Source organism: Manis javanica, chromosome 7 (assembly GCF_040802235.1).
Source record: "Manis javanica isolate MJ-LG chromosome 7, MJ_LKY, whole genome shotgun sequence".
NCBI classification, from domain to species: domain Eukaryota; kingdom Metazoa; phylum Chordata; class Mammalia; order Pholidota; family Manidae; genus Manis; species Manis javanica.
This window is the reverse complement of record NC_133162.1, coordinates 43,812,613-43,830,641: the sequence shown is the minus strand read 5'-3', so window position 1 is coordinate 43,830,641 and position 18,029 is coordinate 43,812,613. Positions and strand designations below refer to the sequence as shown.

At 39.3% G+C, this 18,029-nt stretch overlaps 1 protein-coding gene across 5 annotated transcripts in view; it reads right to left on the bottom strand.

The window, feature by feature from the left end:
• The window catches only part of ASCC1 (activating signal cointegrator 1 complex subunit 1), a 147,095-nt gene that overhangs the window by 32,985 nt on the left and 96,081 nt on the right, over positions 1–18,029 (bottom strand). For all 5 annotated transcript variants that reach the window (XM_036998880.2, XM_036998879.2, XM_036998877.2 and 2 more), the window contains exons 8-9: positions 9,761–9,885; positions 6,637–6,722 (exon numbers count right to left, since the gene is read on the bottom strand). In XM_036998880.2, coding sequence (XP_036854775.2) covers positions 6,637–6,722; positions 9,761–9,885 — 211 coding nt within the window. The remainder of the gene's footprint in view (positions 1–6,636; positions 6,723–9,760; positions 9,886–18,029) is intronic.

Genomic DNA, 18,029 nt, shown 5'->3' with positions numbered 1-18,029 from the left:
TAGTTGCATGAAATCGGTGAAGGAGATAAAGAGGCAAAAAATCTTAATCATAATGTAAATTAGTCACAGGGATGAAAGTACAGCATAGAGAATATAGTCAATAGTTCTGTAACATCTTTCTATGTTGACAGATAGTAAACTACACTAGTTGGGGTAAGCACTCAATAATGTGTATAACTGTCAAATCATTATGTTGTATACTTGAAACCAATATAATATTGTATATCAGTTATACTTCAATTTTAAAAACAATCAATAATATAATAATTTGGGGCTCTTCTTCTTGAAGTTAGCAAACCCATTTTAAAAAAAGAAATTTGATAGAAAAGATTCAAGTAAAGAAAAATTCAATAGGATTGACTATTGTGTAAAAAAATAGTTGAATACTTAATATATCTTCAGGGTCTATTAAATATGAGCATCACATCTAATCATAAAGCTGGAAGTTGTGTTGGGTGAAATAAAAGAAAATTAAACTAAACTCTTCCAGGCAGGGGTCAGCAAACTTTGTCCATAAAGGGCTAGGTGGCTATATGGTGTCCATCACAACTCTTCAACTCAGGCACTATAGCACAAAAGCTTTTGACAATGCATAAACCAATGAAGATGGCTGTTTTCCAGTAAAATTGTATTTATGGACTGACATTTGAATTTCATATGATTTTTACAGTATTATCCTTTTTTCAACCATTAAAAAATATAAAAACCATTTGTAGTTTGAGGGCCATACACAAAATAGGTGGCAGGCCATATTTGGCCCTCAGACCATAGTTTGCTGGCCCCTGCTCTAAGAGTTCACAATCTCAAGTACAGAGCAAAAAAATATCCCCTTTGGCAAACAGAAAATCTTTTTCTTTTTCTCTTCCAAAATCTGATTCATGTGGAAAACATTTCTACTTAGTCTATCTAGAAAAGCTTCCTGAGTGCTTGCCAGTTGCAAGACACATTGCTAAGCACTGAGGAGGCCAAGAAAGGTCTCTATATAACCAAAGTAAGGAGATGAAGGAAGGCATTGAGAGGTGGAAGAGCACCAACTAGGAGGTCCTTACCACTATGGAGGAGGTTAACACCTATACTGGACTTTGAAGAATGAGTAGCATTTGGATAGAACAAGACTGTGGTAAGAGAAAACGGAGAGAGACAAAACCTTAGGAAGTATCCATATAAAGCAATGAATTTAAAAAAAATGTTGATCCAGAGGCAGGCAAAAAAGTAGGAGAGCCAACTGCCATCGAAGCCAAGAGAAGAGAACATTTGAAGGAGAAAAGGGCTTAATATTCTCAATGTGGTTACTGGGAAAAAGTAAAAATAGGTCAAGGCACTGAACAAATAGGGGCTATCAGTGACTTTTTACAGTGCTATTTCCATACAATGATAGAGGTGAGAGATAGATTTCAGGGAATTAAACTCTCTCTATAAAACAAAACAAAAAACATTCTAATGAGAGATACATCTACCTTCTTAGTAGCTTGCTCTAATATGAAACATTCTAATCAGAAAGTTACTCCTTACACTAAATTCTTATACCCTTTGTAATCAAATGGCCCTATTTTTTTTATAAGATCTACAGTTAATAAAAGCTGCATTTATCCTAAGCATTAGAACAAACTATAGTCAAGACCTCAACAAACTTTTTTGGAAGGTGGTTATTAAACACACACACACAATAAATAGTGTCCTATTCCTCTCCTATGTGCACATTTCTGTCTTTCCTTCTTCTTTTATATTTTTTTATTTTGACGTAGTTTCAGACTTACAGAAAAGTTACAAGAATAGTAAAAATGAATTCCTGGATACCTTTTATACACCTTTTTGTTTATAGCCTACTTTAAAGAAAAGCATTCTCTAGCTGAATTTCCTGTTCCTTGTTATGTGGATACTGCCAACAAACTCGGCCAGTTTAGTAAATGCTGGGTGGGGCCCAAGTAGTTTAGTTAATGTTTTCTATGATTCAGTCATAAGCTGTAGGAAGGAAAAGTACAATATAAGCTCATTTAACAGAACCCCTGTTTGGAATCCATTTGGCTTCTTTCATCTGTAGATTGATGCTTGCATCAGCTCTGACCCACTCTTCCTCTCCTTTCCTTCTGGGATTAAATGTGTCTTTTCACTCTATCCTAAATGTCTCTTATTCTCACCTTTCCCTCTGTGTATGCAACATTCTGGATAATTTCTTCTAACTGAACTTCCAGCTCACTGTTTCCCTCTTCAGCTATATCTAGTTTGGGGCTAAGCCCATACACTGAGCTCTGAAGTTTAATTACTGTGTTTTACAGTTCCAGCATTTCTATTGGGTTCTTTTTCAAAACTGCTTTATCATTTTTCTTTTGTAATAGTTTCCAATCACCTGATAAAAATAAGTTTGGCTTATTTAATTTGACTGTAGTAAGCATAGTCTTTTTTAGCCTAAGTCTGATAACTCTAGTTAATCTCATGCCTTTATCATTTTGGGGTATCTGCTTGCTTATGGGGATTGGTTTCCTCATAATGCCTAGTTATCTTTGACTATGTACTGGTCATTTTTTGGGAAAAGTTCCTTGGAGAAATATTTTTAGGCAGAGATTGAGGAAACCATTTTCCAGAGAGAATTTTTCCTCACTACTGTCAAGTGCCTGGGAGTACTACCAGTCCAGAGTCTCCTTCATCCAAGTTCAAGACCTCAAGGTCTATTTTCTCCTTTTAGAACATTAATAGTTAATTTTTGCACTGAAATATTTGGTAGTAAAAATAACACCATAGCTATGGTGATAATAAAAGATAGTAACTTTCTTCTACCTTCAATTTGCTGTTATTTATCCTGATAAATAGCACAATAGAACATTTAGTGATAGAATCTCAAGGGAAAGCTTTCTGGAAAAGTTTTGAAAAAAAGAAATTCTGAGGAAGAGCCATGTGACTAAGATGTGATTTTCAAGAACAGTATATAATATGGCTGAATGTGGAAATGGATAATAAAAAACAGTGTTTTCTTCCTCAGAAATATTTTTTCCTTAGAAAATTTCTTCCTGAATGCTATTTTCCTTTTGTAGTCATTAATATCTTCTTTAAAAGTATTACTACACAGTTCTCAATCTCACCTCTCTTCCCTAGAAAAAATAAAAATGAATTCACTTTTCAATACTCTTCTAATACTTTGAAACAAAATAATCATTCAAAACCAGCCTCTTTACTAGGAAAGCTAAGAGAACTTAGTTGTGCTTTGTTACCTTAGGACAAACAGACAAAAGAGTTGGCCACAGAGGGAGGGACGACGGAGGCATACTCAACTTTTTGACTTTGGTAGTAGTTATACTGTTTACTTTATGATTATTTGTTAAAAGGCACATACATGTTTTATGCACTTTTCTATTTATATGTTTCACAAAAAAAGAATAGTATGTATTTTTAAACAGCTTCTTTAATAGAAACTCCTCTAAGTAAAGCAAAGTAAATAAAGGTCTCATTTAAATGTATACATCCTAACTGTCTTATTAAAGACAAAAGCAAAAATAAATGAAATACAAATTGAACTTCTTTTTACTTGGTTTATATTTTCCACGATTTTTAAGTATCAAAAAAAAGTAGCACTTTCATAGTGTCCTTTGATTTTGGGCCTACAGCACTTTCTATTCCTTCCCAAGGATGTCAGTCCTTTTATCTTTACCGAATCACCTCCTCTGCTGAGTACAAATAGGCTCTAATGTCTCCTCTTCACTCTGCAGTTAGAAACTATGCTTTTGAACAGTTAATACCTATTCCCATTCAATCTGATGAAAGCAGTCTTGGAATAGTTATTTTATTACTTAAGGTCATTTCATAAGTCCCTCAAACATAGTGCCATTACGACCATTTATCTCCAGAAGCTGGCAATTAATGACTATTCTACTTCTAGACAGCGAGGGAGCAGTTACTTCCTGGCACTATGTCTTCAGGTCAGCAGGATTTCTCCAATTACAAGTTTATCACTGCCTAATGGATAAACAAACACCATCTTTGTTCCTATCTCCTAGATTAGAAATGGAAACTCTGAGGGGACACTATCCTTTCAATTTGTCCCAGGTCTTTTTCACTCATACACCCTCCTTTCAGAGCTATCTTGTCAGTCTTCTATAAAAAATACTCGTAACTAATTATGTTTCTTTTCTGGTTTGAAAAACACAGAAGAACGATTCTTTGTCAGTTCTTCTTTCAAAGTCTTTGTTAAGGTAAAAAAATCTTATTTTCACTAGGAATAACTTGATACTAGTCTGTTATAGCTGTAAAAACTCTCAAAAGAGCTGTACAAAAGAAGAATGTGGCTACTACCTCCAAAAGTCATTAGGATTTTTTTTCCTTATTAAGGCACCCAGAACACATAATATTACACCAAGGCAAAAGGACCGATTCTCTTCATGGAGTAGAATAGCAATTGACTGTTACTCATTAAATTCTTACAGCAATGAACACTGACTTGCTTTCTCATTTTGTTTCTCTTTGAATAGTAGATGAAGTTGATTTTTTTACAAGGCCGCTTCCCATCACCAGTATTCCTGATCCTTGACCTATGCAGCTGTTAATATGTTGCACACATATGCCTGGGCTCCTTCAAAACCAATGCAGTCAACCTTTCTGTTTACTCCAAGTCAGTTCCTATCTTATTAATAAAATTGATTTTTTTTCTTTCTAAACATAATAACTTTATCTAGTACAAAAACTATATACATAAAACCTACTGGTTTTCTGAATCTTTTTCTTAAGGGTTCCTGAGGCCGTCTGTGAGTTCTTATGCTCTAAATGTGAAAGACATGTTCATTCGTGGTAATTCCAAAAGATGGACTGCTATAGCTACTTGACAAACACAGTTATTACCTCCTGTGTGATTGGGAGGAAGCAATCGTTGGAGGCCACATTTTATTTTTATTCTCAAAGACAAGTTAACTCCTTTGACTGAATACAAAGAATGACTATGTTTATATATTCTGGAGCTAATGATTAAAATGTAAAATATTGGAAACTATATCAAAGAACACTTTGCTTTAACTATCTGTGTTCAAAGGCACTTCTCCATACTCACAACTTGCCCCCATAATTTTGTATTATAATTGCCTATTAACCATCTGTCCCTCTTAAAGAGAGGAAGCCCCTGGACGGGATGGACTGCACCTTCTTAATGAATGTTTTATCTGCAGGGCACATGGTCTGACAGATATATAAGTATTTCTGCTGGTGTTAGTATTTATTCGTAATTAACCACAGTTTTAGACTAACTGGAACACCTACCACTGCAATGTTTATGAAACAACTTCTAATCAGACATGATCACAGTTCAAACAGACATGCCCAACTTCAAATATCTAATGATCTCTGCCTAAACACTGAACATCTTTATGGGAGGCAGCAGAAACAATGCTAATTTGAGTTTTGAACCTTTTGTTCTGATTCAGACTCTGCTACTAACCAGCAGCAACACTTGGCAAGTCATTTTTACCACACTGGATCTTGTGCCATTAGAGATTAAAGTGGGGAACTGGATAAAATGGTCTGCAAGTACCTAGCTGGGCCCAGCTCTAAAACTCTGATTAGGCTCCAACTAGTAAGCGTACTTTTCTACTACTATAGCAAGCCCTTGCTAACACTAGAGGGAGCTACATTCATGCCATCACTGGGGTGGTTAGGAAATTTTCAAGGCAAGGATCTTTAAATAGAAAACTGACTTCCCAGAATCAGAGAAATTAAATATTAAGCGAGAGATCTGTACTGTTCTTACAGCCACTCCACAGGCTCTCTGCCATCACATCCCCTGGAAGACCTCTTACAGATGTCAAAGCACCTCACATTAGACCTGCATCAACATACCTTTTGAGCTTAATTCTAATTCCAAAAGAACCAAGTTGGCTTGAGTCACTCCTACAGATTTTTCCCCCTATTTAGCCTAGCTTCTCTCTTAATCAAATTAGTAACAACAAAAAAGCAAAGTAATCAATGTTATTTTTGGGAAAGCTCCAGGAAATGAGGTAGAGGAGGAGAAAGATTCGTATCACATTGAAGCTGTGACCTGGGAAAATGAGTAAAGTTAACTGCAACTGAATTCAAAACCACAGCTACCGTAACTACTTTGAAAACAAGAAAATTACTCAGAAAGGAGGAAGGATATCAGGGAAATGAAGGAGCTAACATAGCTCTGCAATGTGGGGGCTGGAATGCCTGCCTAAGTGAATGAATGCTGTCATTGCCCTGTCGGGCTCTGCGGTAAGAAGCTTACAGCTGCTAAAGAGTGATGTCACTCATTAGAGGAAATGGGGTCATATTAGGCATTTGGCAAGAAAACTGCCAAGTGACAAGATAAGGGAGTGGAGGATGGGGTAGGGAAGGAAAACAAAGAAGCACTTTAAAAGCTAAAGCTTATTCTTAAGTTATATACATTCTTTCCTTCCCAGCTCCAAAAAACACCCACAGCCTTGGAATGTAACAGAGTCAAACAGATTTCTCTTTTCTTTTAGGACTTAAAAAAATTTTTTTTAAACATTAGGACTTAAAAAGAACTTTTTAAACATTAAATTAATGATCCCATGGGAAGCATGAGAAAAATATACTTTACTGTTAAAAGAACGACTTGTTTTCCTCCCTTACCTTAGGACACATGTCAGAGGATTTCCAATTCACCCTCTACATACTGACCTTTAAAATGTTTCGGCCATCAAATGATTCTCTTTCCTTGAATATATATTTGCCATCCGCTGTGTAGAGATTGTACCTGCCTTCAGCTGTAAAAATTTCAAAGATAACATTAGATAAAGAAAAACTTGCATTATTTATGTTTGTTTTCTCTTGGATTTCTATAGGTACAAGTAGCAAAATCTTAATGTACTACCTGAGAAGTGGCATAATACGAAGGGAAAAATACAAGGCTGAGTCAAGGGACACAACGTCCAGTTTCAGCAGTGTCATCAACTCATTCAATATGCATTTATTCATTCAATATTGTCCAAGTTCTTACTGGATGTTAACCATGTAACCAAAGCCTTATTCATAGGCAAACTATGTCTCCTCTATGGACTTCCTCAGTTCCTCATTTACAAAGTTACAGGTTAAGACTAGGTGATCCCCAAAGGTCCCTTACAGTCTAAAAACCCAAGATTCTGTATAGGCTGCATGCATTTTTAAATATGTAAAGATTCACAAAAGTTCACATATTAATTAGTTAAAAATTAGTCAAAAAATAAGGCAACCATGCTTTGGGTTAATTTAAAGACTCTCCCAATATGAGAAAGACCCCATTAGTTGTAATCAAAGGTACTTTTTACAGATTTTCTACACAGAAATGCAGCAGATCTATGACTTTAGCCTCATCAAAGCTGAGTTCTAATTCCTTGTGTTAATTTAGCTTGCTTATCCCAAAAGACATCCTTAGTATAGCAGGAAAACAGGATATCAAAGGAAAGGGATAACAGGTAAGAACAAGTAAAACACCTTATTCTATGTCCTTTTCAAGTAAAAATTCAACACTGAAAATAATCCAAGGTATAGAAAATTGAAAGCATCCTCAAGAATTATTTAACTCTCAGAATATGTTCTGAAATATCAACACTTTTCTGCCCACCCACAGACACTCAAAAATATTTGTATTTCTACTTTTGAGTACGTTATTTTATTGTATATAGGTATGCAGACTACCAAGTCAGAATTGGCAAAATATATCAAGAGTGCTAACTCCATGAGCACATTTTATTATAGTTATTAGCCCACTACAATTACACATGGAAAGCATTCTCTTATTCAAAGATCCCAATCCCAAGCATATTTAACAACTTAAAAAATAACAACCCTGTTAAGAGAAGTGAAACTTAAAAATAAATTTATATTAAAGAAGCAATAATGATATCAGAAGACTGAAATGCTTAATGATGAGTTCAGAGTCTATAAGCAGCATTAACCATCAGGGAAATGTAAATCTAAACCACAGTAAAATACCGCTTCACACCCAAAATGATGGCAATGATTAAAAGACAGGTAATAACAAGTGTCAGCAAAGATGTAGAGAAATTGAAACCCTCACATACTGCTGGTGGGAATATAAAATGGTGCAAGCACTTGAAACAAGTCTGGCACTTCCTCAAAAAGTTAAACATACAGTTACCATTTTCCAGCAGTTTCACTCTTAAGTATATATACTGAAGAGAAATGAAAACATATGCCCATATAAAAACTTGTACATATATTCACAGCAGCATTATTTATAACAGTCAAAAAGCAGAAACAACACCATTGTCTACCAACTGATGAATGGATAAATAAAACATAGTAGTATATCCATACAATAGAATATTATTCAGCAATAAAAAGAAATGAAGTATGATTTATGCTATAATATGGATGAACTTAATAAACATTAGGCTAAGTGAAAGAAGCCAGTCACAGAAGATCATGTACTGTATGGTTCTATTTATATTAAATATTCAGAAATAGCAAATGCATGGGACAGAAAGTAGACAGGGTATTCCTAGGATTGAAGGGTTAGGTAACAATGAGAAATCACTGCAAATGGCTATGGGATCTTTTTGGAGTGATGAAAATGTTCTAAAATTGATTATGGTAATGTTGCATAACTCTGACTGTAATAAAATCACTGAAATATAGACTTTAAATGGGTGAATTGTATAGTATGTGAATTACATCTCAATGAAGCTGTTATGTTCAAAATATCTATAAGTGGGAAAGGATAACTTGACTATGAACACAGAACATTTTCTTATATGAAGCTGTAGTGCTAACTGAATATAAATGTGGATCTGCACAATTTAGAAGATATAAATTCCTACATAATTCAACTCTTTAATGTCAAGTGATTAGTTAATAATGGAGCATGGTTGTACTATTTGCAATAGTCAGATACGGAAGCAACCTAAGTGTCCATCAACAGATGAATGCTAACTCCATGAACATATTTTATTTGAGTTATTAGCCCACCACAATTACACATGCAAAGTATTCTCTTACTCAAAGATCCCAATCCCAAGTGTACTTCACAATAGTCAGATACGGAAGCAACCTAAGTGCTTTCACTTAGCAGCTTTCAAACTTTGGAGGTGGGGATGGGAAGAAGAATCCTTTTTGAAATGTAGACTATTATCACAAATCAAGGGTTAAAGCAAAGCACTTCTATATGAAGGCTCAGATTTCAGGAAGGGAAAAAATTATTATTCAACCATGGTTTCTCAAACTCCTTCAGCTTTCGTTTCTTGACCATGGTGCTACTGACATTTTGGGCTGAATAATTCTTTGTTGTTGGGGGCTGTCCTGTGCATTAGAGGGTTAAGCAACATCCTCCCTGGCCTCTACCCACTACATGCCAGTAGCAACCCACCGACAACCTCTAAATCTGACAACCAAAAATGTCTCCAGACAATCCTGAATGTTCTCTGTGGTACAAAACTGCCCCTAGTTGAAAACCACTGGTCTAACATTTACTTTAACTAGCTAATCTTCCTTTCTTCTTTTCAAAAAAAGTCAGCAGGTATTGCATGAGACATACTTACACTAAAATAATTATTCATTGTTCACCTAAAATTTACCTGGGCATCCTGTATTTCTGTCTGCTAAATCTGGCAACCCTATGCATAACAGAAATAAGAGTTCTGGAATGCCACAGTCCCATGCTAGATATGTCCTGGCCCACTTCCACTGTGCTCATCAAAAGAATCTAAAAAAGATATATCAGACTTCTTTTGATAGTCTTTAATAGCCTATACTATTCAAACCCCTAAGGCCTTGCTGATCACAAACTATGCTATAGAGGACTTACCATTGGGGTCTTTTCTGAATAGAGTATTCATGACTGTAGCATGGAGTTTCACACTATTCCACTCTTTCACTATTAGTCCAGATGCCTGAAAACGTTCCAGCACTCGGTCAACTAATTCCTGCAGCCTGGAGAAATTGAAGAAAAAAGTACAGAAATCTCAGTAAACTCCTGAATCTCTGATTACTAACTCAACAATATTTATGGAGCATCTGCTCTGGGCCAATCAGTGTACAAAGTCTTGTGCAAGAAGACAAAGAGAAAGGGCTACAGTCCCCACTGTTACGGAGCACACAGCCTTGTGAGGCAGATAGACAAGGGAACAAATAACCATAATACATCATGGCAAGTGTTAGCGAAGAGACCAACTATACATGGAGAGGACCATGTTTCACAGAAGGTTTAAACATGGTTTTGAAGGAACGCAGAAGTTTATCAGCTTGGAAATAGGGCTCAGGAAGCCAGGCTCAACAGAGAGTTGCCCAAAAGGAAGCACTTTATTGGTTCATCCAGCCACAGAACCAAAAGCTTATGTGTTACTGTGGCTTATGTGTTTCTGCCAAGATCAAATGAAGTCTGGTACAACTCTAAGATATTTACTTGCTCATTGGGAAGGAGCATGTACTATGAAGATCCTAGTAGCCTATACCAGTGCTTCAATAAGGTGGAAATATAGTACCAATAAAGACAACTATAGGAAAATCCACAGGCTGCATGACTGACTCCCCTTATGGACTCCAGGTGGTTCTAAGCACTAAGGGTTCTACAGTGGGTGAGTTCTATCTTGATGGTGGCCATTCACTCTAATACCTCTACCAGAAAAATTCTTGCATAGCAAATTTTCATCCTGTTCAGGTTTTTACTCAACAGCTTGAAGAACTCCCATTAATATTTACTGTAAGGCCAGTCTAGTGATGAACTCTTTCAGCTTTCATTTATTGGGAAAACTCTTTCTCTCTCCTTTAATTCTGAAGAACAACTTTGCCAGTTGTGCCAACAAAAAGGGTCATTATCCCAGGAAGTGCGTTGTGGTGGAGCAGATCTTGGTCCTATGCCTCAGCAAGCAGCTACCTTCTGTGACCACCCATTCATCTGATAGTAAAATTCAGTCTGTGGCTATTATATATTGTGCCAGTACTTCCACTCTGAGACTGGATAGCTCTTGATGAACACTGGTGCCTGCTGCGAGGTCCACATCAAATGACAGAGCAGTGTACCCGGTGACAAATGCAGGGAGCAGCCTGCACCATTCAACCTTTCCCTTGGCCTTTTCTGAGATTTGTGCTGCATGCTAATTAACTTCCCTGGTTCAAAATAACCTTTCATTAGCCAATAGTGCATTAATGATCAAAAGTGTTCACAATTTGTAGATTTTACATTTTTAGATGAACACAAAATACTTTTTGTGTCAAGTACCACCTCTTTTCCTGGATGCAAGTAGCCCTGAGACATTATAGAGCTCGTGAATCTTCCATTTCTTCTTGGGCCACAGCCCTGTGGTAAGCCCTGTGGCCAGTAAGCAGCTCTCCTTGAGCAGGGAAGGATGTGCTTATTTTATACAACATATGGGCCAAGCCTGCCTTGTGTGGCCCATCTGTGGGAGTTGGCCTCAGGCAGAATCACTCTGGCTACAGCACCTGAGTGCCTAAGGCCCATCTCCAAAAAGACAGCAGCTTCTAGCACCCCTACCCCTCCAGCTGTCTTTCACCCACTCAGACGTGGGCAAAACAACCCCTTTCTGCTTGCACTGTGTATGCTGCAGCAAGAGGGAGTTATTCTTCACTACACATTGACTCAGGAACAAAATTATTTTCCCCTTCATGGTTTACCAGATCCAAAGTTCTGGATTAATCTTAAAATTTTAACTTCTTTATCTTGTTTTTGTGAAATACAGTCTACTAGCCAAAGAATATTTATAACATAAGGAAGCTATAATTATTAATAATAAAATAAATACCCATGTCCCTCCACCAAGCTTCAGAAATAGAACATAGGACTGGGACTAGGGTGAGGTGAGTGAGGCACCTGCCTTGGGCACAAACTTAAGGGGGTGCCAAAAATGCAGTAAACAAGATAAATCACATTCTAATACAGTATTTTTGAAAAATCAGAATTAATCCGAACAAGACCCATGATGAACAAAATATTAAAATTCTGAATGAAGATGGGATCAGATTAGTATTACTGAGTTCTCCTTTTGTCTCAGGCTCTAGTAAGGCTTGGCATGGGGTAGAATATTACAATCTACCAGGTTCATTAGAATGCCCCGTTCTGGAGACCCCAGTGACTCCCTGCTGCCAGCCATAGCACTTATTCAAGCAGCCTCATGACCTCAGCACTCCTCATGTACATTTTCCTATCAGGTTTCCTGCACTTAGCCACTTCACAACTGCCACCACTATGCCTTCTGCTCCTGGGGCCACAGTATCCACACCCTCCCTCCACCTATGCAAAGCTTACCATCCTTCCAGGTCCAACTCAGTCCCCACTTTTCTATGAAACCTTTCTAACCCTTCTCCCCAGGAGCCTTAAGAGGTGATTTTGCCTTCCTCTGAAACGCTGCTCCATTTACACTGTATGCGCCACTTAGGATTTTCAGGGATGGTCTCTTAATATTTCAATTTGTCTATCCTGTTCCTCTAATAGGTTTTACGCACCTGAAGGGCACGTCAAATTTACCTTCTATCCACCAGAGCACCATTATACTTGTATTTCAGTAACTATTGGCTGTGATTGGTTCAATGAGGGATCTGATAGATTAAACTGAATGTAAAAGATAAAATAAACATGATCTTAACAGAGGTGAGGCTCAGAACCTCACCCCCCCTGCTTTGAGAGAAATCTTCTGCATCCGTGGATGTCTTGCTGCCCTTGTCTAGCCTGGATTAATACTTAGTCCATAGGCACACACCTGATCATCTGATCATCTACATTTGCCTTCTTACAGCACTAAACTATGTTTTCTACCTTTATCTTGCATCTACCTACCACTTCAGCATTTTATTAAAAATAAAAATAATAATAATAATAGGAGAAATGTGGGATCAACATATAAATCAAGTACAAAAATCAAATGAATATTCATATTTGACCTGATGGTTTATAGGTCATATTGCATGATCAAAACCGAAAGTTTCTGTGATGAATGCCCTTGTACTGTTCACCATGTAAGAATTTATTCACTCTGTAAGAATTCGTTCACCATGTAAGAACTTGTTCGTTATGCTTCAGAAGATTGGAGACTGACGAGAATTAGGCTTGAGATGGATTAATGATTGTACATTGAGCATTGACCCCCCTATACTGAATTTTATTGTTGTTAACAACCATTTGATCAATAAATGAGAGATGCCCTCTCAAAAAAATAAAAAAATAAAAAAATAAAATAAACATGATCTTGAAGGATCATTAAAGGTACACAGATAAAACCAGGGAAGCCAAAAAGAAAGCTAAGAACAAAGCTTATGGGACACTCCTATGTAAAGGGCAGAGAAAGAACCAGTAAAGACAATCGATAAGGATGAGAAATAAGAAAAGGAAGACTTCTGAAAGGTTGAAAGGAGAATTACAAGGGGAAAAAAGGAATAATCAGTATAGTACAATGTCACAGAAAAGCAAGTCAGAAAAGGAGCAAAAAATGCCCAGATATTTCTCACAGACCAAACATTATTACAGCCCTCTGCCAAAGCAGTTTCACTGGCACCCTGGAGATGGAAGCCTTGTTACACAGGGTCAGGGGAGAAACCGGAGGTTAAGTGCACATAAACTGTTTTAAAAAACTTATAAGGAAGGAGAGAAACTAATGTCTTGATAATTAGAAGATACAGAGTTGAGGGTAGGTGTTTGTTTTCAACGAGAAGAGCAAGCTAAAAATGCTACTGACAACAAGAGATTATCCAACAGAAAAAGAAGATGAAACTTCAGGCAACAGAGTTGATAGAGTAAGATCTCAAGGAGACAGGAAGGACTGATGTGCTCCTAAGTAATGGGAATACATAGATGAACAAAGTAAGTCCCTGCCCTTGAGCAGCTTACATTCTAATGGAAGAAGACAGATATACAGGAAACACATCAGGTGGTGCCAAGTGCCCTGAAGAAAATGAAATGGAAAAGAGGTAGCAGAGTGTGACGAGGGTGAGATAGGGTGATCAGGGGTAGTGACATTTGAGCAGAGACTTAGTGAACAGCATTCTAGAGAAAGAGAACAGCAAGTTCCGACATTTGAGGCAGCACATTGTATGGTATGACTGAGTAGTAGTGAGAAACCAGTGCATGGAGTGAACTCGAGAGAGAGGTGGTGAGGTTGGAGAGGTAGGCAGGACCAGGTCACACAGGGCTTTCACAGGGCTCTTAGGCCCTTGTACGGACTTTGGCTTTTATTCTGAGTGTGGTGGGGAGCTTCTGGAGGGTTTCAGCAGAAGAATGACATGATCTGACTGACATCCTAAGAAGAAACCTCTGGCTGTCATGTGGAGAACAGACAGTGGTGGAGACAAGCCATGTTGTGAAGGCTCCTGTCTGGTGGGGCAGGGCTGGAATCTTATGTCGCAGGTCATAGGAAACCAGCGAGGGTTTGTAAGAAGCAAGATATTCAGGGGAAAAACTAAAGGCATGGAAGCCAGGTAAGAGAGATACACTTCCTTACATAGTATCTTACTTTTTCCTGATTACAAAAATATGTTCATTATAGAAAAAATAGAAAATGCAGAAAAGCATAAAAAATAAAATATAATCTCACCATCCACAGATAAACACTAAGCTTTTTGTTATATAATTTTAAGTCCTTTTCTACAGATGTACATCAATTTTAAAAACACAAAACGTTTTTGTATGACTTATTTCACTTAATAAAGCCTGCATATTTTTTCATATCATGAAATAGTTTTCTAAATATAATTTAGATACCTTTTAGAGGAGTTTAGATCAGTAATGAGAAAGGCTTATTAACAAAATACTGGTGAGGATGGAGAAAGAAAATGACTTTGTCCCTACATTCCTAAGGGGGAAATAAAATACACTGACATTGCACATAACTCTGATTTTGTAATTAGGTGATTTAATTAATTGTGATGTGAATCTCCAAGTAAAGACTTACATTATATTGGCTCTAAGTTTCTAATTAACTAACACTATCACAAAACTTTTGAAATATTTCTAAATATTATAACATAACTTAAGTCTGAACATAACCAAACACTGCAAAATCCACCTCAACTGCAAATCACAACTGAATGACACCTCACTCTTTTCTCCTCTACTAAAGAAAAAAAGTGACATGGAGTCCAGGGGCGGAGAAGGGACTGAGGGTTTGAGGATTGGGAGGAAAGGGTTGATAGGACTCCCCACAGTAAGGATGAGTAGATGTGGACTTCTTCAGGTTGGAAATCAATGAAGGTTCCCTGTAACCATAGGTTGGCCAAGAGGATATGGGTGTCAGGAGCCAGGCGTCTGCGGCTATTGTTTCCAGGAACAGTTTCCAGCGGAGAGAGGGGTCCATCTCAGCATGTGGTGAGGAGGTCACGTGAGGGTGAGGGGTCTTCCGTGGCCAGAAGCTGGTAGTTCCTGAGTAAAAGCTGGTTGAAAGCTTGATTAGAGATTTTTCCAACTTGGGATTTGATGAACTTTATTATACAGGGTAAGAAGAGACAGACAAGAAGAATGACTATTATGGGGCCTGCAATGGGCCAGAGCCAGGTGAGGAGGGGGTTTGTTAGTATTGACGAGAATGGGTTGGAATTGGAAGCAGAGTGGAGGCTGGAGGCAAGGTCAGTGAGTTTGGTGATGTCAGTTTCTACAATGCCGGATTCGTTGATGTAATAGCAGCACTCTTCCTGGAGGAAGACGCAGGTGCCACCCTTCTCGGCTGTAAGCAGATCTAGGGCCCGCCGGTTTTGAAGGGTGACTTTAGCTAGCGAAGTGACTTGTCTTTGGAGAGAGGCTAGGGAATCGGCAGTGGATGCCAGGGCTCCCTCAAGTTTGGGGTCGAGATCTCTAACTGCCCATAGAGAGTGACCCAAGGCTCCTCCTGAAAACCCCACCCCAATGGCTGAGGTGATTAAAGAGATACCGACCATGATGGGAAGGAAAGCAGCCCTTTTTGTGCGCGAGTGCAAGGGAGGTTGGAGCTCAAGGAATTCTGCCATGCTGTAAAGTGTAAGCTGTGGGATTAGGGTGACAAGAATGCAGGGTGTATCGGAGTTGAGAGGCAGTGAGTTGAAAAGGCTGCCATTACACCAAAAGAAGTGTCCCGGTTGTGTAAAAGTCTTAGAGCCGGAGGTAGGGGTGTAGATAGAGAGGCAGTGAAGTGCACTGGAGGGGGGTGGAGTTGGGCCTACACAGTGGTGGATGGTGAGATTATCTGGGTATTCTGGCTCCCATAGGGGTATGTCTGCCAGGGGACGGAGGGGTTGTCCTTCTGCATGGAAGGAGTAGTTGGAAATATTACGGGGCACGGCGGCCAGCAGTGGGCGCTGTAGTGATGCGCACAAGAAACAATTGGCGGTGTTGAGGGTGTGGTTGAGAAAGATGGTGGTGTCTTGAATGAGCTGTAACCAAGAGTAGGAGGAATAAGATGAAGAGGCGCCGTCAAGAGTTTGGATAATGACTTTTTCGGAATGTCTGATATCTGATGCAACTTGAGAGATCTGGGAGCGAGAGGGAACATACTCTCGAGAGATATGAAGGGTACCGTGGGGGGTCGAGGACCCCTTGTAGTAAACTGAGGCTGTTACTCCAGCAGCCCATCGAGAGTCCCAGGGATCTGGGATTGATAAGGAGAATGAGCCGTTGGAATATTTCATGAAACGGTTGGAGGAGTAATACTGTGGGTACTGGAAGTCACCCATGTAGTGAATGGTGCAAGACCAGTAGGGGCATCCCCCGTAGGTGTCTGGCCATCGCCTGCAATAGGCTTGTCTTTGGTCATAGAGGAAGCAGAGGTAGGGAGAATAAAGGTAGCTGTAAATGAATACTTCAGTGGAGGGAGGAAAGTGGAGGTACAAAGGCTCAGAGCAGCCTTTCAGAGGGCAGTCTGATGTGGCAATGAGGGCAGTAACTTTTGTTTGATGCTGTGTGTAAGTCTGCTTGACTTTGAATCGCCATACAAAGGAGGATGGGGCGGCAGGGAAGACAATAGGAATGAGGGAAAAAAGCGAGAGAGCAGTAAAGGAGGAAAAAGTCATGATTCAGGTATGGATGGCAAAGAGGGTGCACGGGAGATGCGGAGCTTCAAGGGATCAGAGGGATGAGGCGTGGTAGAGTAGACAGCGTCTTGGGCTGTGTCTGAAGGACTCTGGATTGTGACTGATGGGTCTTGGGTGTCCAGAGAAGGTGAGTCTTGGGTATTTGGTTTCAACCTGGAGATATGAATCCAAGGGGTGACAGAGTTATCAGGCAGTGAGAGCTTGGCAGCCGAGGGGGTGCAGAGAATAACTGGGTGTGGACCTTCCCATTTCGGGGTGAGAGAGGGCTGATCCTCTGGTGGCTTATAAAACACTAGTTGGCCGGGCTGTAAGACAGGAGGATTTTGGGAGGCGGATGGATCAGGAAGGAGCCAATCTTGATATTTCCACAATTCAGTGCGGAGGAGAGAGAGTAGTGGAAGGGCTATATTGGGAGGAATTGGTCCTTTGTGGGAAGGGAGCCCCGGGGGTAGAATCGGGCGGCCGTACATGATCTCAAAGGGTGACAAGAAGGAAGGTTTCTTTGGGAGGGCTCGAATGCGGAGTAGAGCTAAGGGAAGTAAGCGAACCCAGTCAAGGTGTAGTTCTAGAGATAGTTTGGTCAGGATGTCTTTTAGAGTCCTATTGGCTCTTTCTACTTTTCCTGAAGCTTGTGGTCGATAAGGACAATGTAAATGCCAGGGGAGCAAGAGCGACTTGGAGAGGTTCTGGATAATTTGGGCAGTGAACTCAGGGCCGTTATCTGATTGGAGGGAAGTGGGCATCCCGAACCTAGGAAAGATCTGGGTGAGGAGGATAGAGGCAACTACGGATGCTCGTTTGTTAGTGGTGGGGAAAGCTTCAACCCATCCTGAAAATGTATCTACTAGCACGAGTAGGTATCTGGTACGTCGTACAGGGGGCATGTTAGTGAAGTCTATTTGCCAATCTGCAGCGGGGACATTACCCCTTGCTTGATGAGCCGGGAAGGGTCGGGCTTTGAGGGGGGTATTAGGGTTAGTGCGTTGGCAGATGGTGCACTTGCAGGTGATTTGGTTAAGTAGGGTTTTGTCTTCAGGAGAGAGAGGAAAAAAAGATTGTAAAAAATGGAT